Raw genomic sequence first — 25,515 nt, 5'->3', positions numbered from 1 at the left:
GGATCTAAATAACTTCTGAAGGACTCCGAGTTGCACAATGTTTGTCTGAGTGAGTATATGAGCATGCACACACCTATAAATAAGGTCCAGGTGTCAAAAAACCGGAGTTGCCCTTTAACTACTTGGAGCTGAATTCAGAAGAAAAGCAGGTGATCAGACATTTCTACAAATGCAATTATTTCACCGTTTGTTTTACTGCCTGTCACACCTGTGTGCCTTCTGTCCTCCGTCTGCTCCGGTCTTCATGATGCACTGATTTACATGAGTCTAATATACATTATATAGTTCAACACATCATTATCACGATTCAGTTCTCTCTTCAGCAAATACATCAATGTGTGACACCATTAAGGAAAGACAGATATTAATCATAAATACATGTCTAACAAATAAAGTTAGTTCAAGGAAAATATATTAAACTTCAACAGAACCTTCAAGAATAAAAGCTAAAATAAGTGGAAACATCAGGAAAGTTTAAAAAATGACATGTTTTTAAACGTTCTACAGTTCTTTCTTTTATTTACCAGGAACAACAACAATATGCACAGGTCAGTGATAAGGTGGTGATGTGACTCCAGTCTTCAGTGTTTCCTGGGAGAACAGATCCTACAGATGCTGCTTCAGGAAAAAGCTCCTGGATGGAGTCAGGAGCTCCGGTCTGGTTCCGGCAGGATTCTGCTGGACCGTCCTCAGTGTTGAGGATGAGCTGATGAACATCATCTCAGTGATCCACTTCCAGACAGGAGCCGGTGGAGGATCCTGGAGCTTCGCTCTCCTGGTCTTCGGGCATTTCTCCATCCTGGTGGAGTCGTTGATGGAGCCACGTCAGAATTCTTCCTCCTGCAGAACCACAGAAACATCTGTTACCTAAACAGAGAGTCTTTCCCTCCATCATACTGCAGAATGTTTGTGATGCCAAAGGGAGGTTTACCGAGGTCTATATTGACAACCTGGGATGTGATGAGGCCCTGGTCCTGCTCAGATCCCCCATGAACCAGCTGGTCCTGTCTCCACCAGCTGGGTTTCTGCTGGGTGGAGGTGCAGACTCAGACCTGCAGCACCCAGTTACCTTTATGACACTGACAACCTGTTGGAAGGAAGAAAGCTTCAATATCCAGAAACACAAACATGTCCACAGTGAATTCTTACTATAAGATCACAATATATCAATCACAGAGAGGATCTCTGGTGTCATTCAAAGCAAAGAAACAGGTCTGATACCTTGGATTAGGCCTTCAGATTATGCCTCTTTTATTTGTAGCTCATTTGGCGTCACATCCAACCCTGAAGAGGTCCCAAAGTCTCTGAGGAGGACAAAAAAAAAAAAAAAAAAAAAAAGAATCACACACTGCCAACTCAATATATTATTCATACGTGCATTAATTCAAGCACTAAAAAACAAACCTCATTCCATCCACATCTGACTGCAGATCACCTCTGGGTCGGGTTCTGGTTCCTCAGTAGTCCCTTGATTGAAATAGTTCATGGTTTCAGTCTGAATGCACAACATTCACCAGTATAACCAGTAGAAGACCTTTACACCACTGAGACTGAACTTTACGGACAATATTAACATTCGCCTCTCCTTTTATACACTCAACAAAAATATAAACACAACACTTTTGTTTTTGCTCCCATTTTTCATGAGATGGACTCAAAGATCTAAAATTCATTCCAGATAAACAATACTACCATTTCTTTCAAATGTTGTTCACAAATCTGTCTAAATGTTTGATAGTGAGCACTTCTGCTTTGCTGAGATAATCCGTCCCACCTCACCAGGTATGCCACATCAAGATGATGATCTGACACCATGATTAGTGCACAGGTGTGTCTTATACTGCCCTCAATAAAAGGCCACTCTGAAATCTGCAGTTTTGTCTCACAGCAAAATGCCACAGATGTTGCAAGCATTGAGGGAGCGTGCAGTTGGCATGCTGACAGCAGGAATGTCAACCAGATCTGTTGCTCGTGCATTGAATGTTCATTTCTCCACCATAAGCCGTCTCCAAAGGCGGTTCAGAGAATATGGCAGCACATCCAACCGGCCTCACAACCGCAGACCACTGTAACCACACCAGCCCAGGACCTCCACATCCAGCAAGGTTCACCTCCAAGATGGTCTGAGACCAGCCACTCAGACAGCTGCTGAAACAATGGGTTTGTACTACCAAAGAATTTCTGCACAAACTGTCAGAAACCGTCTCAGGGAAGCTCGACTGCATGCTCGTCATCCTCATCAGGGTCTTAACCTGAATCCAGATCGTCGGCGTAACAGACTTGAGAGGGCAAATGCTCACTTTCGATGGCGTCTGGCACGTTGGAGAGGCGTTCTCTTCACAGGCGAATCTCGGTTTACGTTGTTCAGGGCAGATGGCAGACAGCGTGTGTGGCGTCGTGTGGGTGAGCGCGTTGCTGCTGTCAATGTTGTGGATCGAGTGGCCCATGGTGGTCAGCTCAGACCAATGCCCAGTGGGCGCGGGGTTTCAGAAGCACATGTCATTTTTGTCTGCTTAATTTGGCTTGATTACAAATTTCTGTAAAGTTCTCTGATCCTCATTTTGATTCAAAACTTAGATTTAAGAAGGGACTTCTTTTAGTAGTTGCAAACTTGGAAGCTGCAGGTCTCTGAGCTACTCGGGGTTTTCTTTTGTCACAGGCTCAGTGTGAACGTAGCGCCACGTTTTACCCTGTAGTTCACCTTTTAAATGTCACGACAGTTAATCCAAATACAAAATCTGTCTTTCGTCCATGCTTGTAAATTTCCTGTAAAATGTAAATATTCAAAGAAAAAGCTAACTAACGAGTTGTAGATTCCAGCACATAAGAATATGCCATAAATTTCTATATTACGTATTATTCATGAATATTAATATAGAAACCAAAAGATTTTAATGTCATAAACCAGCCACCTGACTAAAGGCAGCTTCATTAGACTGAAACAGCTTAGTTTTTAAATCACAGTTTTGATTGTAGTGTTGGTAGAAAATTAATTATCCTGATTAATATCTGGAAATGAAACCAAAGTTGCTGCCAAAACAGTTAAAAGTATATAAACTTGCTATAGTACCTTTAAATGTACCGTAACGCATTTTTCTAAAGGTAACAGCATAGGTTTCCTGTTTCACAGATCAAAAGATTTTGCTGATTTTATTGCTGTTCAGACCTCCTGCATCAAACTTAAACCAAGATACAAATTACTTGAAACATTTTTGGTGTGTTTTGAAAAAAAAATGGCATCGTCACCAGAACCAGTTCTGTACATAGTAAAGGTTGTATATTATTAAAATATATTTTATTTCAGCCTTAATCAGGTCAGTCCTGTTGCGACACAATGATCTCTCTTTCAAGGGAAGCCTGGAATATTAAAGGTTACACAGTTTTCAAATGTTGCAGGAGTGGAACCTTTTTAAAGGCAGAATTGAGGTAAGAATGTATTGTTGGGGTTTCCTCTCCATGCCTTCACTGTCCCACTCAGGCATTGGGCCACTTTCACCAAGAACGCTGCACTATCTGGTCCTTTATTGTCTTAAACAAGTTTCTTCCCCTTGAGCAGTTTTTTACCTTGACTTCATTTTTAAATTTTTTTTATCTTCTTTTCAGGAGAGAAATAAATAACATACTCTACTCTTAACACTCATTTTATTTTACAGAGCATTTAATAACCCCAATTTTCTTCTTCCTCCCTCTAGAAGACTTAAAAAAGAGAAACCACATTGCTCCTGTCTTTGTGGAGTTTGCACATTCTTAGTGTGCTTGTGTTTTCCTCCCAGTCCTAAAATATGCAGGTCATTTATTCAGACTTTTCAGAGTTCATGACGCATCAGTCAGAGCAGCGGCCTCCAACCAGATTTAGATTTGTTGCTTCAGGGCAGAAATGTTCTTCATAAAACAAAGATTTTTCTTATTGAAATGATGAAATGAACTGAAGACAATACAAAAATTTTTATTTCGACAAAAAGAGGTTTTGCCACCCGAGGTTCTGCAGTAGAGGTTCAGACCACTCCCCACGCATTCTCCAAATATTCATCCCCGCTTTTCAAAAGGCAATTCACTCTTCTGAGCTTACAATACTGTTTTCCCACTCAGAACTGAGTGTCTTACTTTATCTTTGTAAAATACAAAACATATAAAACTACGATTGCTTTGTAAAAGACAAGTATTCTCGTCAACGTGCATTTGACAACAAAAAGAATAAAAAAAAAAAAAAAAAAAGAACTTAGTGTCTTATTGTCCCTCCTGAGAACAAGGAACAAAGTAAAACGTTTCTGAAAAGCAGTGTGTGGTTTGACTGATTCCTGTAAGTTAGTCCTTCTGTGTTCAAATCCCTGAGGTCATGGCTCTCTTCCTCGGTCTTCCTCCATCTTCCTCGAGGTTTTCCGGAGCCCTCACCACTGCTCTGGCTGCTGCACTTCTTTTGCTTCGGTCCTCTTTCTCCTTGTGAGTTATGGGTTGAAATCAGAGTCACTGTCATATTTAGCTCTTTTCGGAAGGCCTCTGTGCTTCTTCACCTCTTCCTCTTCATCCTCTTCTGCTGATTCAAAGGATAAATCACCATCATCCTCACTTTCCTCGTCACTGGAGGTGGATTTCTTCGGCCTCCTTCTCTTTGGCCTTGCCGTGTTTGAAAGGTTCTTTTCTTCTGCGGTTTTCTTCGGCCTTCCTACGGGCCGACCCGAACTCCTCCTTTTCAGGTCATTTTTGCTTTCTTTTTCGGCTCCTCTTCAACACCGTCAAACTCGACGTCTGGGCCCGTCTCGTCTTGAGCACCGCCGTTGGACGCGTGGCACTGCTGGACGTGACTCTTCAAGCTGACGTTGTGATTGAAGGCCCTGTCACAGTGCGAGCAGGCGTACGGCCGCTCCCCTGTGTGCAGGCGCATGTGGGATTTCAGGTGGGATGACTGCTTGAAGCTACGGTCGCAAACTGAACACTTGTGTGGTTTCAGCCCCGTGTGCACGAAGGAGTGCCTCCCCAGATGCTCCCAACTTGTGAAAACCATCCCACAAACTCCACATTTACGCTCTCTGAGGCCTCGGTGAGTCAACAGATGACTGCGTCGTTGTTTATATGAGGTGAATGTCTGCGGGCAGTCGCTGCAGCTGTAGGGATCGTTTTTCATTTTGTGGGCGTCCTCGTGCTTCTGTTTGTCCACTCTGGTTTTGAAAGGGAGGTAGCAGTACTTGCAGAGATGCTCGTAGTTTTCTTGGTGGATCCGGGAGTGGATTTTCAAGGACAGCTCCGACACGCATCTCTTGCCACAGACATTGCAGGCAAAGGGCCTCCCTTTGTGCGCACAGACATGATGCTTTCTTTTGTCGAAGAACTTTCCACACTCTGCACAGAGCTCACGGACGACACCGCCCCCCAACTTGTTCTCGTCAGTGGATTCCTCCTCAGCTTCCTCGTTCTCGGACTCCAGCTCGAGCTCCTCGGCCAGCAAGACCTCCCCCGTTAGATTCCACTCCTCGTCTATACTCGATCCATCTTCTTCTTCCGCTTCCTCCACATTTTCCGAGGCGTCACTCTCTTCATCGCTGAAAACGACAATCTCAGAAACAACTGCACTGTTGAACGATGGCGCCGCGGCCTGTGAAAGACACGACAAAAGAAAAAAAACAAACCTGAATCACATTTCTGCAACTCAAGGCTCATTCAGCTTCCTCTCTTTCACGCCTCACACCATGAATAACTCGTGATGAACAGCCATAGACAATGTATCTGATCAACAATCAAAGTTTTCACCTGATCCAACTATAAAGGTAACACAGCTTCACTTCTGAAGCCAAGAACAGGAAATTACTAAATAAAGGGAAAATCCATACAAGAAACAAAACAGAAAAACCGATGAAACTGGAATAATTGGACTATTGAACACAACACCCTCTGTGTTTATATGTATATGTCAGATTGTTGGAAATATTATGTTTGATTATCATTGTTAAATGTTGTCTTGAACTGCACAGGAAACTGAAATTTGACTAAGCAGGATCGGTGACTTGCCAGCATTCTCCAAAACGCTGACTGGCACGTCTTATCTATGCTGACTGAGTGCGTCCTGTTGCCACTGATGCATCTGTTGCATCGCTTCTGTTCAAGCAGGATGCTGAAACCAATGTTATCCCAAGAAACACTTGTAAGCCCCACCCTGTGGTTCTCAATAAAAGCTGAGCGAAAACTTAGCTCAGGCAGAGTGAAATGAAGTGAGCTCTTGAGCGAACGGATTCTCCTCTCCTTGCAAGTATATTCGATTCTGCTTGGTTTATTCTGTTTGTGTCCTAATTTTCTTTAAGGAAAAGAACCTGACACAGACCCAATGCATCATTTAAGTTGCAATAAAATTTGTGTCCAATCACAGATCAATAAAGCCTTTTCTAAAGCTCATTTCACACCGCATGACTTTCAGATCCAATGTGGAAACAAAGCGGAGCCGAGCAATTCACAAATTCATGCGTTCAACATTGTGGAGGTTTTTTTTTCCATCAATACATGATGTATTTTGAACTAGTAGGGCTGCCATAGTGCACACAGACACAAGGCATTGTGGGTATTGCAGCTGATGGTCAGTCAGCAGACAGCTGATTCCTCATCTAAGTTTGATTAATAAATAGTGAAAACAAGTACCCGAGTCAAAACCAGCATGTTTGGAAGAAGTGAAGACAGAACACTTGATAGTGATGTGTAGAACATGTTCTGACTGCAGTCTGTGTGCTGACCATTTGGATCAGGGACTCCAGGCTGTGTTCTAGTTGTAAAAGTATATTTCTTGGGAGTCTTTCTCCACTTCCTTCAGTGTTCAGAAAATAGACGCTCCGTTAATAACGGACACTGGCTGCTGATGAGCTAAAGCTCGTCTATCCAGTGAGGCCCACAGCTGAATTTCCAAAATTCACACGGAAAAAAAAAAATTGGGAATCAGAAATCAATACTTACTCTGAAGTAAATAAACAACAGAAAGTAAGTAAAGTATAAAAAGGCGATATGATGAATCAATAAAATCATTTTTCAAACAGTTATTAGCTGTGATCTTCCCGTTAGACCGTCGTGAGACAGGTTAGTTTTACCCTACTGATGATGTGTTGTTGCAATAGTAATCCTGCTCAGTACTTAAAGGATTCTGAATTAATAAGGGGCAGATATTATAAGCTTTTGCTTCTTTCTGTACCTTTTCATTCATATCTGTGCTGAAGTATGCAGATGCAAGTATGTTGCATTCACTTTTTGTTGTATTTAAATGAATGAAATAAATAAATCTAATCAAATCAAATATCAAGATCTGAACAACGATCAAGTTTCCTGTCTGGGCACTAACTCGTCGCTCATTGAGAGTAACTGTGATTCTGCTTCTCTGGCTTCCTGTTCAGGAATTTTTTTGTTTTTTTTATGTGATCGGCTCCAGCCTTGTTTGATCATTAGTCGGATGAAGCTTTCTATAAGATTTCTATAAAGACAGGCGCAGTGAGTTACCTGTGGACTCTCTGATGTCTCCTCTACAGCGTCTCCATCCTCTGCTGCTGGGATATGGGCACCGGCCATATTTTTCCACTGGTTGGTGTAGTCGCACTTCAGACACCGTTGGTTCAAGATGAGGAACGCTTCATAGGTGACCTTCTCCATCTGTAACTTGCTCTGACAGGAGGGGCAATTGCGTCCAAGCAGCTGGAAGAGGCACTTCTCATTCACCACAAACTTTCCCTTCGTTTGCAGAAATACAGCACTGAAACAAGAGAAAGCATTCAAATAGAACCTCATGTTAAATGTTAAACTTTAGTTTACATTAAATATAAATGACTAATATGACAGGCCTGAGTGATGAGTTCCTTTTCTAAGTTCATGTTCGCTTATCTGTATTGTAGTAATACATTAGCTGAGCTGTGAGCTCCGTGTGTGAGTCTGATGATTGATTCAGTCATTAGGTTCAGCTGAAGGTCCCCCATTCTATAATCTAGACATTAGGCTGCAGTACTGGATTCTTTTTTTTCCTGTTTTAGAGTAAATTTGGCTTTACCATCAGAGTATGATGTAATAGTAGTCATTTAGTCCGAAAAGTTTTATCAGTGAGCTCTCTCAGCTTTATAAATAAGCATTTTATCCTGGTGAAACCCGGAAGACGAAGTCACTTTGTCGTTGCCCGGACCGGGTCCTGATCCGCCAATCAAAATTCGAGGTGCGGAGGGACGGGCTGAGCACAGGCAAAGCCCCCAGCCCCCAGCTTCATCTACAGAGAGAGTGCACGCGCGAGCCGCCGGTGAACCACAGCGCTGCAGCAAAGAAACATTCCGATCGCAAAATTATTCGCCGAATGTCATCATAGTGACCGTCTTCTGAACAGGAAGCGGCTGCGTGCATGTACGTGGGCGCAATCTCGTGCACGCACACGGAGGAGGTGCCGGAGAGGGAGGGACTGGACTGTGTGAGAGTGGCACAAAGAAGGGAGCGTGGTTTACAGTTCCAATCCAGAGAATCAGGTAGTGCAGCTTTAGGGCATCTTTAAACAGATTTGTCCACCAAATCGAGTTACATCTGGACTCTCCTAGACCGGGGACATCACAATACATCTTAAGGCCTCAGTATACTTCCCCGTCGCCGCTACGTCGTTCATACGACGTAGACGTCGTAGCCCTACGACGGGCTACGTCGGGCTACGTCGGGGCTTGACGTGCGCCTCCCGAAAATTGTGACTTCGCGTCGTTTCGACGCGTGGTGACGTGAACGTCGAGGGCTGTGATTGGTCCGCTTTCGCGTTGTTTATAGAATAAAGTAGAACTCACCCGAAACGCTTTTCTGATCCGAAAAGTGCTTCGGGAGAAATTGAGATCCAAAATTCAGCGGCGCACATCCCTGTACTGTTAGCAGTGTTAGCACTGTTAGCAGACGGGGCTACGTGTATAGCCGCTCCTCAAACGGCTTTAATCGTCCAAAAGCTCATTAGTTTCACCAATATTTCATCACGGTCTGCTCAGCCTCTCCTCCACCACAGCCCGGTGTCACCAGATATGTCATATATGCAGATATATGTTCGGTAAATGCACGAGTGTCTAGATACGTACGTCCAGAAATCTATGTCTATAGATCTATGTCTAGGTAAAGCCGGAGCTACGGAAACCGCATTGTTGTTGTGACTGCCAGCGGCTTGGCAGAGGAGGGCGTTCCCTTGACGCAGGAGCAAGATATGTTCAGTAGCGGCGTAGGGTTGTCGGCGTAGGAACGCCGTGGCGGCGACGGGGAAGTATACTGAGGCCTTTAACAGTCACACCTGGTTCTCCTCTTTCTGTAAACTTCATGATACTGCAAACTAACAAGCACAATGGCAGCAGAATCCCACAGGAAACTTCACAAACTGTGTGTTACTTACATTTTCTGGTTCACGTCTGTTGTCAGCTCTTTCTGTTGTGTCTGAACAAGAGCGGAGGACGAAGCATCTGAAACATCAGTTCAACACGACACTTCAGACATCGACCAGCACAGACTTTGAGCAGCAACACACACAATACTTCCCGATACACATGTAGAGCAGTTAGAGTTCTAAAAAGCTTTTCGTTTCCAGAGTATGTAAACTGTCTTGCCTGGTGAGAGATCCTCTGATGCTCCAGAGCAGGGAATGCTATTTTCATGTAGTTCTGAGCCATTAAATAAAGTCTCATCAACATCTGAGGTTTCACTGAGCTCCTACAGAACGAAGGAAAGAGAAAGTTTAACACCAACAGATGACAGCATGTCAATGTCATCTTAAAGTGCTTTCAAAGTCAGTCCATTTGTAGGTGAATCAAGCTTTTCCAATCTTAGAATAACATAGAAAATGTGATCCAATTAAGAACAAGTTTTTGTTGGTCTACCTCAAATCTGTGGTTCTTAAGGCGGATCACTTCAACTGCAGTTACAACTACATTAGAAAACAGGATTTATATCACGAGATGGGGTGAAATGATGAATAAAGTTAGTTGCACAGGCATCTGATGCAGTGGTGCATTCACGAACAGGATGGAGGAGGGTCGCAGCAGACTCACATGTTTGGGGCTCCTCGTAGGTTCCTCTGTAGGTTCCTCTTCCTCAGATTTAATCTTTAATGATATGATGGCACCAGGACTGAACTGGAAGAAGGGAAAGAAAGACAGTCCGCACAAACAGATGAGAACAGGTATGGTAAAATCCTTCTGAATCTCACGGGCCTCTGATTCAGTGGTCAGTGCTGCGTTCACAGACAGGATGGAGCAAGCGTCAATCTCCGCTGCTAAAACAGGAAGATAAAGTGGAAGTGCAGAAAAGCTATAATTCCTGGGAAATTCCAGCAGAGGGCAAAGATGTTGGTTTCAAAAAGAGCCCGGATCTCATTTGAACCCATTCAAAAATGCCACTTTTCAGAGTGCAAATAAACATATAAAGCTCCCAGTTTCAGAACGTTTTGGTCTCCAACACTGGTTTCTACAACCGTGTCGTCTTGACCAGACTGTAATTTTCATTTGGATGGAAGAGGGTCACAGCAGACTCACCACATGTTCGGGGCTCCATGGTTCCTCTTCCTCAGATTTAATGTTCAGTGATAGGATGGCACCAGGACTGAGCTGGAAGAAGGGAAAGAAAGACAGTCCACACAAACAGATGAGAACATCACATCACAGAGCTAAACAGGAACTTGACATGTCAGCCAATGAGTAAATAGGTCAATGGTAATCATCCACAACCCAGATGCACCCCCTCCACCCAAGCACCTGTTCCTTTGTGTGCACTCAACAACAACACCTAAATGTAATGTCACTCAACATCACCTTGGACATGGCAAGATCTATTGAGGTAGCCACAAGGGAATAGAGTGGCAGCGCAGAGTGGCACAGCCTGAGGAAGATCAGGCTCACTTCCTCCAGGTTCCGTGAGGTTTGCCATGTCCAGGGTCACAGCTCTGCAGAGAACCTTGCAGAGCGCATTCGCAAAGGTGAGGTGCAGACTGCCTTAATGAAGAGGGGGCTTGCACTGGAGCCGGTAGCTATTCAGCAATAAGCTCGAATTAAAAATGTCAGCTACTGGGCATCAGGATTTGTCATCCATCCTGATGCTCCCTGGCTTGGATGCTCTCCCGATGGTGTCATTTATGATCCAGCTAAGGCACCACCGTTTGGGCTGGTGGAGGTAAAATGCCCTGATGTAAAAAGCTGCGTGGACTGTGGGTTCCTCCACAGCCACAGTGGCGCCTTGCGCCTGAAGTCAGGCCACAGCTACTATTGGTAGGTGCAAGGCCAGCTGCTTATCACTGGAATGCACGGTGCATCATCGTATGAAGGCTCTGTGTTGTCTATGTCAGTCAATGCAGCAACAGGATGGTGTGAAATGTCCTAAAAAAGTAGTGTTGTTATTATCACCTGGATGTTTTTTCTTATTTAAACTCTGACAACTTGCAGACAATCACTGACATGAGCAGCTGCAGTACAGCTCACTCACCCTGTCTCACTAAATTCCTGAGAATTAATTGGTTAATTGATACATTTATGAATGTCAAATGAAATTAAAATGATGTCACTATGAACTGTGGAGGGGGTGTTAGTAAGTAGTTAGATTGTGGTACAGCTTTGAAGAAAAAATACTGAAGATAACACAATTAAAGTGAAATGACTGGGATAACAGGGCAAAATTATGTAAAAATTCACGGACTACTGTCACAATCAATGTATTTTTGACATTAAATATCTTTTAACATGATCACGTTTTCAAAAAAAGTTATTTATAACCCGTTCAAAAATGCCACTTTTCAGAGTGCAAATAAACATATAAAGCTCCCAGTTTCAGAACGTTTTGGTCTCCAACACTGGTTTCTACAACCGTGTCGTCTTGACCAGACTCTGATTTTCATTTGGATGGAGGAGGGTCACAGCAGACTCACATGTTCGGGGCTCCACGGTTCCTCTTCCTCAGATTTAATGTTCTGTGGTAGGATGACACCAGGACTGAGCTGGAAGAAGGGAAAGAAAGACAGTCCACACAAACAGATGAGAACACGTATGGTAAAATTGTTCTGAATCTCACGGGCCTCTGACGCAGTGGTCAGTGCTGCGTTCACAGACAGGATGGAGCGACCGCCAATCTCCGCTGGTAAAACAGGAAGATAGTGGTGTGTATTGCCTGCCATTTGGCGATACGATTCATATCACAATTCATGGGTCACGATCCGATATCATCCCGATATCAGTGTTTATGACGATTGTTGCAATATTTAAGGAACAATTAATTTGTAAACTCGTGCTACTTCATGAGAAAACTTGCATGAAACACATTTTATTTATCCCAAATGCAACGGCAGCACTCAAGCAGGCTATTTTTTTTCATTTCAACAGTAAATAAAAATAAAGACTAAATATACCTTCATTAATGTAACATGTTTTGAGAAAATAAAGCGCAATCATTGTCAAACCTTGAATTGAATTGAAAGTCCTTTATTTGGCCCACAGGGGGAAATTGCAATGTTAAGCAGCACAGAGAAAAGAAATATAAATAGAAAAGAAATCCAAATATGAGAATTTACAAAGCCCAACCATACATAGAAAAATTAACTATAAATTTAGGATAGATATAATCAAAAAAACAAATATAGACAGAATATAGATATGAAATAGATATAATTTACAGACAGATATAGTTAAACAGATATACACTATCAGATATAAATCAAATATAATTTAAATATACATTTGAGACAGACACGTATGTAAACTATAATATTAATAACAGAAATGAGTTGCATATAATTTAAATATACATGTTTATATACTATCAATGGGATGGACGAGGGTCGCAGCAGACTCACCACATGTCCACGGCTGTTCGCAGGTTCCTGTTCTTCAGATTTGATGTACAGTGACGGAACGGCATCAGTACTGAGCTGCACTGCGCCAGACTCCGGGTTCGTCTTTACAAAACAGTCGTTCGTAAAGTGTTCACTGCAGATGGTGATATCAGTCCAGGAGTCTTTAAGCTGCTGTCGGTTGACTTTCAGTACAAACTGGATCCACTCCTTTCTCCTTTCTGAGTCCTCCGGTAACTTCAGCCGCTGCGCACTCCGACGATACGAGTCACAACCGATCACCGAGCACCCCTCCTGTGCACTCAGGGCCTCCTCTGGCTCACTCTCCTCTTTTCCTCTGTCCACTATGGGATTGATATGTTTAAGCTGGTCTGCCGTTTCAATCTGTACACACAAAGACACACACATACACACAAACCAGGTCACATTGTCCCTTTTCTGTCCAACACATTGCAGTCATCCATGTCGTCACGAAATCTGAAGAAACATGCTTTGGAATTGGTGATTTTTGCTTTACTCACGAGACTGTGTACTGCTAGACAGCCAGCTTTAAGTACTGATGACACCAAAGAGCCCAAATGAAGTATGACTATGAGAAATGACCTTCAGTTTTGTTTTGTTTTTTTTGTTTGTTTTTCTTATTCTTTTTTTTTGCCCTGTGGTTTGCTCAAACAAATTCTGCTAAATAACCCAATATTTTTCAGATCTTGCAGCAATAATCGAGCATTCTTTCCTGGCTGCCCACTAAACTAGGATATGGAAGGTTGAATGGTTTACATGCCATGGTCAGTTATGTTACAATCTAAGCCAACAGTAAAATAGAGTTTTAATACAGCGCTACAGTGAACTCCTACTTCTGGACTGGGAGTCAAACCATGAGTTGGGAGAGTCAGTCCTTGTGAACACTTATGACATGATACCATACATATCATCAACTCCCAGCTTATCAGTAATGTAAGGTTATGCAGTAAAGATACACTTAACGATAAGAACTTACATCTCCCACGCTTGTCTTTGGGTCACGAAGCGTTGGTACTGCGTCCTTCTTTATTCGGAGTCTTTGTGCTGAGCCGGAGCTGTATTGGCCAATGTTTGAGAAACACTCGTGCGTGAAATGCCGTGCACACACATAAAAGCGTTTCGGAATTCTGTTTGGTACATGACCACCAAAGATATAATCCAGCCACTTTTTTCGAACAGGCTCAGAAGTGGGAAGCAAAAATAAACTTTCGCCACGGTGCGTGCAGTCAAGAACACCACAATTTGCGTGTCTCCTCTTCGCCATGTTTGTTTTCCAAGAAGTGGCTTTCCAGGGTGGGGCTCAATTTGCCAGGGCGGGGCACACCTGTTCATGCAGGGTGGGGGCACAGTGAAGGAGTTAATAAGAGGAGTTAAATCCGCTTATTTCAGGATAAGCTGACCCAACTCAAACTCAACCGTTTGAGCAGGCAATTTCACAAAATGTGCTGTAGCAAGACAGGGAGGAAACAGTTTTCAAATTTCAACCTCATAATAAGGCTGCTGCAGCACATACTACTATAAGAAACTCATCACAAAGTGAAAAATGCATAAAAAGGGACCTTTAAAATGTTTTAAATGAAACATTCAATGACAGATTATTTTCTGTTGATTAAACTGGTTTTCAACCATTTTCTGAGTAATGAATAACAATAATTAATTTGAAATATTAATAATCTTGTGGTTTTTCATGGTTTGTCTGTAAAATACCAGTGAAAACGATCACAATGAGGTATTGTATCACAACAAACATCAATTTTCCTGTCATGTTTTTTCAGCATGCATAGCAGCAATACACTTCCTTCACAGATGTCTTGTTGCTCCCAACCTCTGACTTCATGGATTTCCTGAATTATCTACCATAAACAGGTAAAACAGGCATTCGATTATTCTCCCCACTGGATAAACATTCAGTGCTGATGCTGAATGATTCATTTACAAAGCCTCATGGTGGATTATAAATCTTTACTGCAGACTTCTTTACATTTTTTTTAAATATTTTTTTATATTTTTCCAGTTTGTGCTCCTTGTCCAGAGCCTGTGCTCTCCTACTGCAGCTATTTGGAAGACTGGGTTTATTTCTGGCTCGTGGAAAGACGGAGGGGACCGCAGTGGCCAACAAACCCTTCTTCTGTTCTACACTAAACCCCAGCTGTTGCTTCAAGTCGGGGACAAAATCAAAACACGTGGGCTCAAAGTGATCCGCACCATCCCTCGTCCTCCGGACCCGTTTCACTCATCTGTCACGAAGCTCCGGGTTTTCCGAGAACGTGAATAAACTTACTCCGTCCTTGCGTGTGTTGGAGCAAAATCCTGACACGCATGGGTCCGACATTTTGAGAAAAAGCGGGGTCGAGTTGATCGGGGGCCGACATGGCTTGGGACCGGCGAGGTCAGGGCCAACTTGGATTGGGGCCGTGGCAACTAGTTACCAATCTGCAGCTAGTGGGAAGCGGGAAGTATGAAGAATGACTCCCGGTGTCACGTCACATCCGGTCTAGTTCTGCAGTCCAATGACGAGAGGGACCACTTTCACAAAAATCCAAAATTTCGATAGAACAAATGAGGCAGAATTATGTGGAAAACACTATTGTATTTAATTATCAGAAATATATCCAGGACTATCATCTGTTCTTTTTAAAGAGATACTTCAACATTTTGGCAAATTGGCCCATTTAGCGCAATTCCTTAGTCATTTCAAACAGCATGCTTACTTTTTTTGTGAGGGCGAGCTATTGTTTATTCAGAGTTGAGTCTAGGAGGTTGTATTGATGCCATTACCTCCCTTTCCTTTGCGTTCTGGGAGGTATATTTTTGTCATGAAGAAAAGGGACAGGTTGACACATGCACTGTACGCACTGATAAGAGTTGAGTCCACTGAGAATCGCATGTGCATACTAACTTCCACACTAAGTGCTCAAGCTGTAAAGACTGACACGCTACTTCTTGAGGTGGATGGGCAAATCCACACCTTTACTTGAGTTTACCAACTTTTGGGTAAACCATGTCAGCTCATGTCAATCCAGAGTTTATTTTTCTGTGTCCGTGAATGTGCGGGTGTGGAAACGATCGCGCCCGCCAATGCGGAAGTGAATTAAGCCCGCCCGCCACTGACGGTGTAGGCTAACGAAACAAGCGCCCCTCGCCGCCAGCCGCCACTGCTCCTTACTATCCTACTTTACACTAAAACGATAAGTCATCCCAGGCACTTCATCAACTATGTTCTGCGTAAGCACGTACTCATTATAAAGAGCAAACGCCGTTGTAATTTTAGTATCATTCATCTTGCTTGTATGATAACGCTACTCCACGTGAGGCTACAGCAGAGATGGATGAAAAAAGTACGCCAATAACTTACCACGTCCGCTCTTTGTGTGATGCCGACAGATGGTATGGCAGAGCCTGTCAAGCGTTTATTGCCGTAGTCCTCAGGTAAAAAATGGTCGGAGCACACTACCATTTTCCGAACCATTTTGATCGGCGTGTTAGGATCGATTCCCAGTACAATCAGCCATCGTCTCATCCTGTCCTTGTCATATGTTGGGATACGGTGAAACATCACGCTGCTCCATTTCTTCGGCTTGTTATTGCAGCATTTCACATTACATGTATAAACCATGGCTGTGTAAAATGATGGACATCGCTCGTAAACCTTTTGTACAACACTTTCTGCTCCGTCCAGCCGTGTGGGTGAAAGCACAGCAACAACACTACGCCACTGGCTGAGCTGCGCAGCGTGTCACTCCGCTCAGAACTGTACTCGGAAAAAGTAGTTCCCCGTATTTGCTTCAATGTCGTAACGCTACAACGCTACATTTGTTGGTGTTCCACAGCGTAGTGAATGTGCGGATTATAACGTGTCCACCAGAGTGTTTTGGGGTTGTTGGATTGTGTATTTGATGAGTTTGACGAGGGGAAGCAGAAATACCGTTCAAATCCATTGTGTCCGTCCCGAAAACCTTCTGGGACTCACCTCTGAATAAACAACAGCTCGCCCTCACAAAAAAAAGTAAGTATGCTGTTCGAAATGACTAAGGAATTGCACTAAATGGGCCAATTTGCCAAAACGTCGAAGTATTAAGGAGCGCATCATGTTTTCCGAGCCTGCCAAAGTCGGTTATTTCAGCAACAGTGTCACTATGGAGCACTTTTGAATCACAAAATATTATAAATTAATTCTATATACTGTGTTTTCAACACGGAAGTCCAAGCAACTCTTAGCAGTCTCCCCAGAGGTAACAGGACATTTATCTGGCTTATGCACACTGGCAGTTCACAACATCCCGAGCCATCTATGCAAATGTAAACACTTTACCTTACTGGGACGTGCGATAGTCCTTTTGCTAAAAGAGTCACTTCGGTCTGACCACGAGGGTATTATTTTTCATATAAAACATACTAGTGTGGCGCTCATAGCCTACTTGCATTTCTACAGCACTCATTCTGACAGAAGAAATGTGTATTCAACATTACAGTGTGCTTATAGTGTACACTGACCGTGGCAGTGTAACCTCAATGCTGCAAAACAATTACTTCACCTTACCTGTGGCTGTGCGGTCTCCCATGGAGTGCTCTTGAGAGTTGGAATAGCACTGTCTTTTAGCGACAGTCTCCTTATTAGCCCACTGTCAAATAAGCTTTTATTCAGAAAGCTGTCCTCGGTAAAATGCCTCGCACAAACGTAGCATCTCTTTTTGGGAAGAGGGTGGTCTCCAATGATGAAATCCAACCATTTCTGATGAAGCAACTCGTCCTTTGGAAGCGTAAAAAGAGGGCACTCTTCTTTGCATCCAAAGATACACTTCCTCGTCGGAGACATTTTGTAAATCTGTCGCGTCAGCAGATTGTGAAGTAGCAATGTGTGCGATGAGCTCCGACGTCCAGTCTGCACCGGTGTAAAGCATTTATGGCAGGCTATTAGCGACACAAATCGTCAGTTATTTACGCCTCAGTAAAGAGGAAACGCCACAAAACGGCGTTTATTAAATTGAAACGCCGTAATGAATGGCGTTCATTTCCGGAAGTGACGTACAAAGCGTCTTCTTCTGTGTTGTTTAACGGCGGTGGACACCATTTCAACAGGCGCATAAAGAGTGGGATCAGAGAACAATCTGAAGAAGACGTTGTTTTAGCATCAAAAATAAATAAAAATGTGTGTGAGTGAATTCGTACATTGGCAGTGCCAAACAAACTCACACGAATCCTTTTGGAAGTGACCTGTCTTCCAGGATCTTTGAGAGACAGCTGCTGGGATCTTTTAGTAAAGTCTGTTGCTTTCATTCACTGGTTGACTAAGTTAGATTCGAATTTACTGGTTGGAAGAAACTCATCAACATACACTTCAGATAGCGCATATAACGCCCCTTTTTATTTTATTTATTTTTGATTAAAAGAAAAACATATACAAACTATACTTAGTGCACGCGTATCTAGACACATACATCTAGATATATCTATATCTATACGTCTAGGCCGTAGTGTGACGTATGCGGGAGCTACGGAAGCCGCAGTGTTGTTTTGTGTGTGTGTGTGTGTGTGTGTGTTTTTTCGACTACCGATGCTAACGCTTGTTTCTGATACCTGCTCTTGGAATAAACATCCTCACGCTGCCAAACGCCTCTGGACTTCTTTCAAGCATATTACAGAGATAAATGTTTTGGTTGTTTTGTTGACCTCTGAACTGAAAGCTGCTGTTTACGGCTGCCGCGCTGCCCCAACTCTCACAAGTTGCAGTATCGTAAATGCATTACCCCCACTGTGTCAGCTGTGCCTGCTGCAACCCTTGGGATGGCATTCTTCATCAGACGCATTCGCTGCCTTTTCTGCTCGTCCTTCTGCGTCCTCGGTTTGTCAGGGAAAAAGTCTTCGGCAGCAAAGTGAACGCTGCAAACCCGATGGTCGGCACGCCTCAATGCTTCCACGGGACTATCTGGATCTAACTTCAGGACAACGAGCCAGAGTCTCAGCAAGTCCTGGTCGTGAAACGGTAGCCTATGGAAAGTCACCGTTGCCCAACTTGCCATTTTGTTGGTGCAATTGGGAAAAACGCATACTCGAACCATGATTTTCTCTTCAGCAAAAGCACCGTGTGTAGCCTCAGGTTGCCCCGGAAACAGTGAGCCGTGCTGCGCACGGTTACGTCACACGCCTAGACACTTAGATATAGACATCTAGATGTAGGTGTCTAGATACGCGTGCACTTCTTAACTGCGCCAAGTAGTAAATTCAAATCGAACATATATCTGCATATATGACAATCTCGAATTTGGGGCTCACACTGAGTGATGAGTTATGGAATGAAATCTTGGATAGGGTACATCATTCCTCAATCTGTGCCAGACTCTCTGTTATACAATGTAAAATTACACAGAGTGCACATCTTACAAAAGTTACACTCTCTAAAATGTTTCCCAATATTGACCCAACCTGCTCTCATCAAGCAGATGCATCCCTCATTTACATGTTTTGGGAGTGTTCCAAATTACTCCCTTACTGGACGAATATCTTTGACACAATAAGCAAGGTTTACAAGAAGCCAAACTCTATTATTGCATAATTTGGGGTGACCTCACAGATTCCTTCACTATCCTCAGGAGAAAAATCCTTCATAGCTTTTGTCAGTTTACTTGCAAGACGGCTAATTCTCTTGAAGTGGAAGTCTGCCACCCCTCCAACTAATGCTCACTGGATCAAAGATGTTCTGTATTTCAGTAAAGTAGAAAAGATTAGATGGTCTCTCAACAAGTCTCAACAGAAATTCTCAAAAACACGGGGTCCCTTTATGGAATATGTTAACTCTCTGGATATCTTTGAAACAGAGTGACACTGGTTTGGTTGTACATTTTATTTATTTATTTTTTATTTTACCTCCATCAACTACCTCACTGGCAGCATCAAAAATGAATATTCTCTGTTGAAAACCTCATTGTTGTTTTTTTTTAATTTTGTAATTTTGATCACTGCACTTTTTTGTTGTTTTTGTTCTTTTTTTTTCTTTTGGGGGGTGGGAAGGGGATGCTCATGTTTGTAATGTAAACTCTCAAAATCCGAGGTGAGCTGTATGATTAATCATATTTGTCTGTCAATTTTCTTACACGTCTGCAGTATGTTTATGTTAAACTGTAAAAAAAGATTAAAAAACCATTGGAAAAAAAATTAAATATTGGTGAAACTAATGAGTTTTTGGACGATTAAAGCCGTTGTAGGAGCGGCGTTACTGATGCCCCGTCTGCTAGACGCATACGGATGTGCGCCGCTTGATTTTGGATCTAAATTTCTACTGAAGCACTGTTCAGATCAGAAAAGCCTTCTGGGTGAGTATATTGTTGTACTTTTATAAACAACGTGAAAACTGTTGCCTTTTGTCATCCGTCTGCTCCGGTCTTCATGATGCACTGATTTACATGAGTCTAATATACATTATATAATTCAACATCATTATCACTATTCAGTTCTCTCTTCAGTAAATACATCAATGTGTTACACTATTAAGCAAAGACAGATATTAATCATAAACACATGTCTAACAAATAAAGTTAGGAGTTCAAGGAAAATGTATTAAACAAACTTCAAAAGAACCTTCAAGAATAAAAGCTGAAATAAGTGGAAACATCAGGAAAGTTTAAAAAATGACATGTTTTTAAATGTTCTACAGTTCTTTTATTTACCAGGAACAACAACAACAATATGCACAGGTCAGTGATAAGGTGGTGATGTGACTCCAGTCTTCAGCGAGATTTTCTTCTATTTATTGTAACCCATTCCTTTCAAAACTGAAAAATAATTTCCACTCCTGCTGCAGATATAAAATTTTATAGCAATACAGGTCTACATGTAACTGTTAACATCTCAGAATGAGCTACACTCATTAGGCTTTGAATGTGACATGTAAAGTTCACTTTCAAACTCTTCAGAAGGTATTACATAATGACTCGGAGCTAAATCTGACAAGTCAGTGCGATGTAACAGTTGTTCTGTGAGGCTACTGTTTGAATTGAACACGTTAAACCTTCGATGAGTCAGAAGGAAAAAAAAGAAGAAGAGATGTTGGATGTCTATTATTGAAGCCTAGGTACTGGTAGAAATTGTAAAAAGTACCATTTGTGACACAGGGGGAGTGACTTAAAATTCTGTCTGCCTTTGCATTTTAGCAACTGTGATGCTGTGTTTCTCAGGTTTTCTGAGACCTAAAGGGGTTTCATGAAAGGCAACTGAGTTTCAGGATGCAAAACACAGTTCCCCTTGAAGACAGAGATGTGCCTTCTGCTTGAGGAGTCCACAGTCCCACAGCCCGCTGTGAGAGAGACTCTGTGGTGTCCAGTGACTTTGATGCCTGAACTCAGACCATCTGTAACAGATGTGACTGCAGCTTCTCAGCAGTATTTGCAAAAATGATGTTTTACTGGTTGTGAGCACAGTTTACTTTTCTTTTTTCACAGCTGGTAAAATAAGTGAAGAAGACATTACCTCAGGCTTACATAGAACTTTTTCATTCATCCACTTCTTGGAGAACAGAGAAAATCATGCACTCTTGTCCTCTCCAGCTCTTCTTGGAAGACTAAACTGCTCCCTGTCCAACCAGGAGTTATAATCTCTAAAACGGTTTTTGGGCCAACCTCTCCAACTGGGAATCCCTGCTTGACTTGTAATATGATGCATCCAGAGAACTCTGCAGCTCAGTCTACTGTTCTTGACAGCAGTCTTGTGCAGCGACCGCAGTGCTGAGGCCAGCCATCCAATCTGTGGTTAGTCTCACTGTCAGTCATCCCATCATAACATCTGAGATACCTAAACTCCTCATCCTGAGGGAGGTCAAATTTTCAAACTCTGTTGATCCTTGACAAGCTGCAACTGGCTGAAAAAGAATGTCTGAGGTTCCACAGCCAGGACAGAATCTTCCTAAGGGTCAACGATCACTACAATTCTATAATATGATTAAACTGTTTATCTAAATGTAAATGATCAACAAACAAAGCTTCAGATAGTGCAATAAACTATATTCTCTACTCAATATTCTATTTGCCTAATATTTCACTTCTATTTTCCAAAAACAACAAAACCTATGGCATAGAGAAGATGAGGAATCAAATTTAATCAAAATTGAAACCCTACAACTGCAAGACAAACACTCTACCACGGTGTGTATTATTCATCTGGCAGATCGTGCTGAACATCACTGGCCTCAATCTAATATATGGAAAATAAATAATATGTAACTACATATTGAAAAAGTTGAAGGGATACATCACACTTCAATAATATATAAAAACTGAATTTACTATTAAAAAAAACTCAGAATGTAACCGTGTACAGAGAGACAGTCATTTGCTTTGGAAAGTAAACCTAATAAATAGTGTTACCAACTGTTTTTGTGGTCCCAAAATAAGTTTCAGGGCAGATGATTTGTTGTTGCTTGTAGTATCTACATGTATTCCTGTACTAAGTGACATGCAACAAGTGAAAAGAGATAGGGGCAGTACATTGTAAACACGCTTTGTGTAAATACAAAAAGCATCAATTATTAGGCTATACTACACATAAACCTATCACTCATTATATGGACCCCAGACGCAGCAACACAGTGATGTAACGAAGAGCCATCTGCGTGTTTACAGCTGAATCAGCAGTAAACTCAAAAGCATTTCATATTATGAGTAACGTGTTTTACTTACCAGAGCCTCGGACTTTACTCCTTGTGGCTGGGGAAGGCCAACAGATGGGACGGCTGTATCTTTGAGAAAATGTCTTTTAGAACCAGTCCTGTGCTCCGTTTTTTCAATATAATCCTCCTTCACAAAATGGTCTGAGCAAATAAGCAGGTCTTCCACGCGATGGTACGGTGTGTCGGGGTCCAGGTAGAGAGCTACCATCCAATTCCTTAGGCGCTGCGGGTTGCGGGCTGGAAAACGATGAAAACTCACTGTCGTCCCGCGAGGTTTGCATCCAATATTAAAGCATGATGGGATAATGCACCTCCGAGGCATGATGTTTTTCCTTCACCAATAAAGTCACTGGTTTACAAAACTCACCGGCCGCACTTCGCCTTCTTCCGGCTTCTTCTTCTTCTTTTCCGGCAGACTGGGCACAACTCGGTGCATTGCTGCCACACCCAGGTGATTCGCGCTATTACAGCTTCACCTTCTGAGGCCCGTGAGGCCACAAAATCATGCTTTTTGAGTTTGTGCCATATCTGTCTCTCTCTCTAATGATCTTAACCCGTTCGGCCCGACGAATCCTGTACCGGGTCCACTTCAACATGTGTAAAAAGTGAATACAATGCTGTGAGGATGATTTCTTTTAATTGTGTCTCAAATAAGAAGCCATAATCTCATAAACTGAACGCTTCAACTGCATTTTGACGACCGAGGGTTATTTTTTTATAACAACTTTACCTCACCTGCACCTCCCGACACAAAACGCAACTTCTCCTCCATCACAACATGTTGGATATGGAATGAAACTAGAAAAAATACACTTCAACATGACACCAGGCAGAATATTGTCTGAGCCGACCACCTGCGACAAAACAAACAAAAAATCCATCTTCACATTTCACAGCCAACTTTCAGATTGCATGTTTCTCACACACTTCTTTACCAAAATCTAAAAGCAATCCACACCAAACACAATATATATTTCATAAATATTTTATTTCTTTACCGTTTTATGGTCATATATCACCTATCCACACTGTCCTCGGATCAAAATTAGGGGAATAATCACTGTCCAGCTACGTAGCGATCGGCGCGGACTTTTCCTCTTCTTTCGCGGTCGGCAGCTTGTCGATGTTGAAAAAGGAGGCACCGTATGCCACTGCTACAAGTTCAGCTTTTTTTCCAACATGGAGATACCCCTGTCTCTCAAAAACTTCACCAAACGTTCTCTCTTCCAGAATTCATCATACGACGCCATCTTGCCCCATTGTTTACGTGCCTTAACCTTTCACCCTACCCACAATCACCTGCGCACACGGAACAGTTTCAGCAAAGGATGCAAAATGATTAGATGCTACTATAACGAAAGGCCACAAGAGGGCAGGCATGGCTCAGAAGTACTGGCAGCGCAGCGAGGAAAGGGATTTGAAAATGTATGCACTGGACCTATAGCCTTGAAACAAATGTCAGAATACAATTACAGTTCCAATCAACGTTTTATCGTTGCGTTGCATGACTATTTCAACAGCACTGTTGCCATTTTTTTTTCGCGTTGTATTGCAGCAGGCCTGTGTCTTATCAGCACCATGGACAGAGACATGTTTCAGCACCCTGGACAGCGCACGTCCAGCGCTGAGAGGAGGGAGACGCTTTCTGCCTCAGCCCACAATCCGAATGAACAGAAGGAAATAAAATAGAGGACTCCTACAAATCCCAAAAAGCATCTTCTCCCTTTTATAGGTCATCGTATCGTCGAAGCTGACCCGCGAAGGTCACGTCAATGACACGATGAAACCACAGCCGTGCGCTCTGGTTCTCACCCAAACAGAGAGAGACAGGGCAGGAGAAGGGGGATAGATGAAGCAATGTGGGATTTCCTCAGACTACAGAGGGGGAGAGTCGAGGGAAGAAGGAGGATTTCGCAATCACGCTGCCCCTACAACGAGGATTGCGTCACTTACAAACGTCAGACGGGGCAAAGAGGAGGGGGCGGATGAGGGGGCGGTGTTGAAAGCTTATTCCTCGACGCTGTCTATCACTACAAGTCGTGGTTAAGGGAACTAGTGATACAAAGTGGCGATATATCAAATTCACTGTGCAGTTTCAAAGTGAATAATTAAAGTTGAACAGCTCGTCGATGGTCGTCACGAGCCGATGGAACGTAAGAAATTCTACTCGAGGGAAATCGTGATTCCACCCGACGTCATCCTCTGTTGTGATTGGCTGAAGCGCCTCCTGCGGTTTGAGGCCGTCCACTCGAAATTAAATAATAATATGGTTCCACTAAATCATTTTAAAAGGGAAATTGAATATAAGCTTGTTTTATTATTATTATTATTATTTAGAAATAATTACTTGAGTGACATTTGAACATTAACCATTAAAAAAAGTAAGATAGTACCCCAGTTCATTCAGCTGCATGGGATTACTATCCACCCCTGTAGATTAGACTGAATGGTATTATCCTCATATCATGCTCCTGTTTGCTCAACCCATATATTTGCATATTATTTATATATTAAATTGGCTACATGATAGGATTTATAATGGCCTCCACCCTGAAGAAGATAATGAATTTTAAGGCTGTTATCATTTAAACAATGGACTATGAGGGATATTAAAAATTAAAGTTGTAACAAACTACACAAAACAAAACACTGCTTTGGTGAAAGTAAAGAAAAGAACAATAGTAATAGTAGTAGTAATAATACACTTATTTAGTATTTGACATTTTTAACAATATACCTAAACAGACACAATGAAAATTGTAAAACGCGAAGAGAAAAAGAGAGTAATTGATAACTTCAACTGGCCTATAGTCTTGTATTGGCTATCAGTCTGGCCTCACAGTCAAAACACCCCTCGGGTTAGATGGAGTTTGCATGCTCTCCCTGTGTGTAGGCGGGTTTTCTGTTTGTACTCAACATGCATTAAACTCAAATTGTGCTGTGGGTCTCTTTGTATTTGCCCTGCGATGAACTGGTGATATTTCTAAGGTGCCCTCTGTCAGGGTCTACCTGTAGACAGCCTGGTTCCCTCACTTCACACTCCTCA

General features: G+C 42.5%; 1 protein-coding gene and 1 long non-coding RNA gene across 8 annotated transcripts; both read right to left on the bottom strand.

Annotated features, from left to right (window-relative positions):
* Positions 1–645: 645 nt before the first annotated feature.
* On the bottom strand, positions 646–1,304 carry LOC115395459 (uncharacterized). The gene is made up of 3 exons (XR_003932275.1): positions 1,222–1,304; positions 932–1,087; positions 646–840 (listed from the first exon to the last, which is right to left on the bottom strand). It is a non-coding gene; the product is annotated as an uncharacterized LOC115395459 (long non-coding RNA).
* A 2,626-nt stretch (positions 1,305–3,930) lies between these two features.
* On the bottom strand, positions 3,931–22,836 carry LOC115395250 (serendipity locus protein delta-like). 7 transcript variants are annotated; one of them, XM_030100707.1, is made up of 10 exons: positions 17,352–17,471; positions 13,788–14,135; positions 12,794–13,174; positions 11,873–11,941; positions 10,491–10,562; positions 10,008–10,091; positions 9,567–9,669; positions 9,356–9,422; positions 7,468–7,717; positions 3,931–5,590 (listed from the first exon to the last, which is right to left on the bottom strand). In XM_030100707.1, exons 2-10 carry the CDS (start codon positions 14,073–14,075, stop codon positions 4,691–4,693), a joined length of 2,214 nt encoding a protein of 737 aa, XP_029956567.1. In that variant the 5' UTR covers positions 14,076–14,135; positions 17,352–17,471; the 3' UTR covers positions 3,931–4,690. The 7 variants fall into 7 exon arrangements, with proteins under 7 accessions (XP_029956567.1, XP_029956558.1, XP_029956577.1 ...); XM_030100698.1 differs by lacking the exon at positions 17,352–17,471 and adding an exon at positions 16,167–16,687; XM_030100717.1 differs by lacking the exons at positions 10,491–10,562; positions 17,352–17,471 and adding an exon at positions 16,167–16,687 and having other exon boundaries at positions 10,008–10,092; positions 11,871–11,941.
* Positions 22,837–25,515: the final 2,679 nt, after the last annotated feature.

The sequence above is a fragment of the Salarias fasciatus genome, chromosome 2 (assembly GCF_902148845.1).
Source record: "Salarias fasciatus chromosome 2, fSalaFa1.1, whole genome shotgun sequence".
Lineage (NCBI taxonomy): Eukaryota > Metazoa > Chordata > Actinopteri > Blenniiformes > Blenniidae > Salarias > Salarias fasciatus.
The sequence above is the reverse complement of the archived record's forward strand: the minus strand, read 5'-3'. Positions and strand labels throughout refer to the sequence as shown.

Excerpts from the sequence above, each read along its gene's own strand:
- LOC115395250 (XM_030100707.1), bottom strand. The coding sequence starts at position 14,075 with ATGGCGAAGAGGAGACACGCAAATTGTGGTGTTCTTGACTGCACGCAC. Across the intron at positions 7,718-9,355 it reads ACAGACGTGAACCAGAAAAT|TGCTGTATTTCTGCAAACGA; the intron begins GTAAGTAACACA and ends CTCTTGTTTCAG. Across the intron at positions 5,591-7,467 it reads AGACATCAGAGAGTCCACAG|GCCGCGGCGCCATCGTTCAA; the intron begins GTAACTCACTGC and ends TGTCTTTCACAG.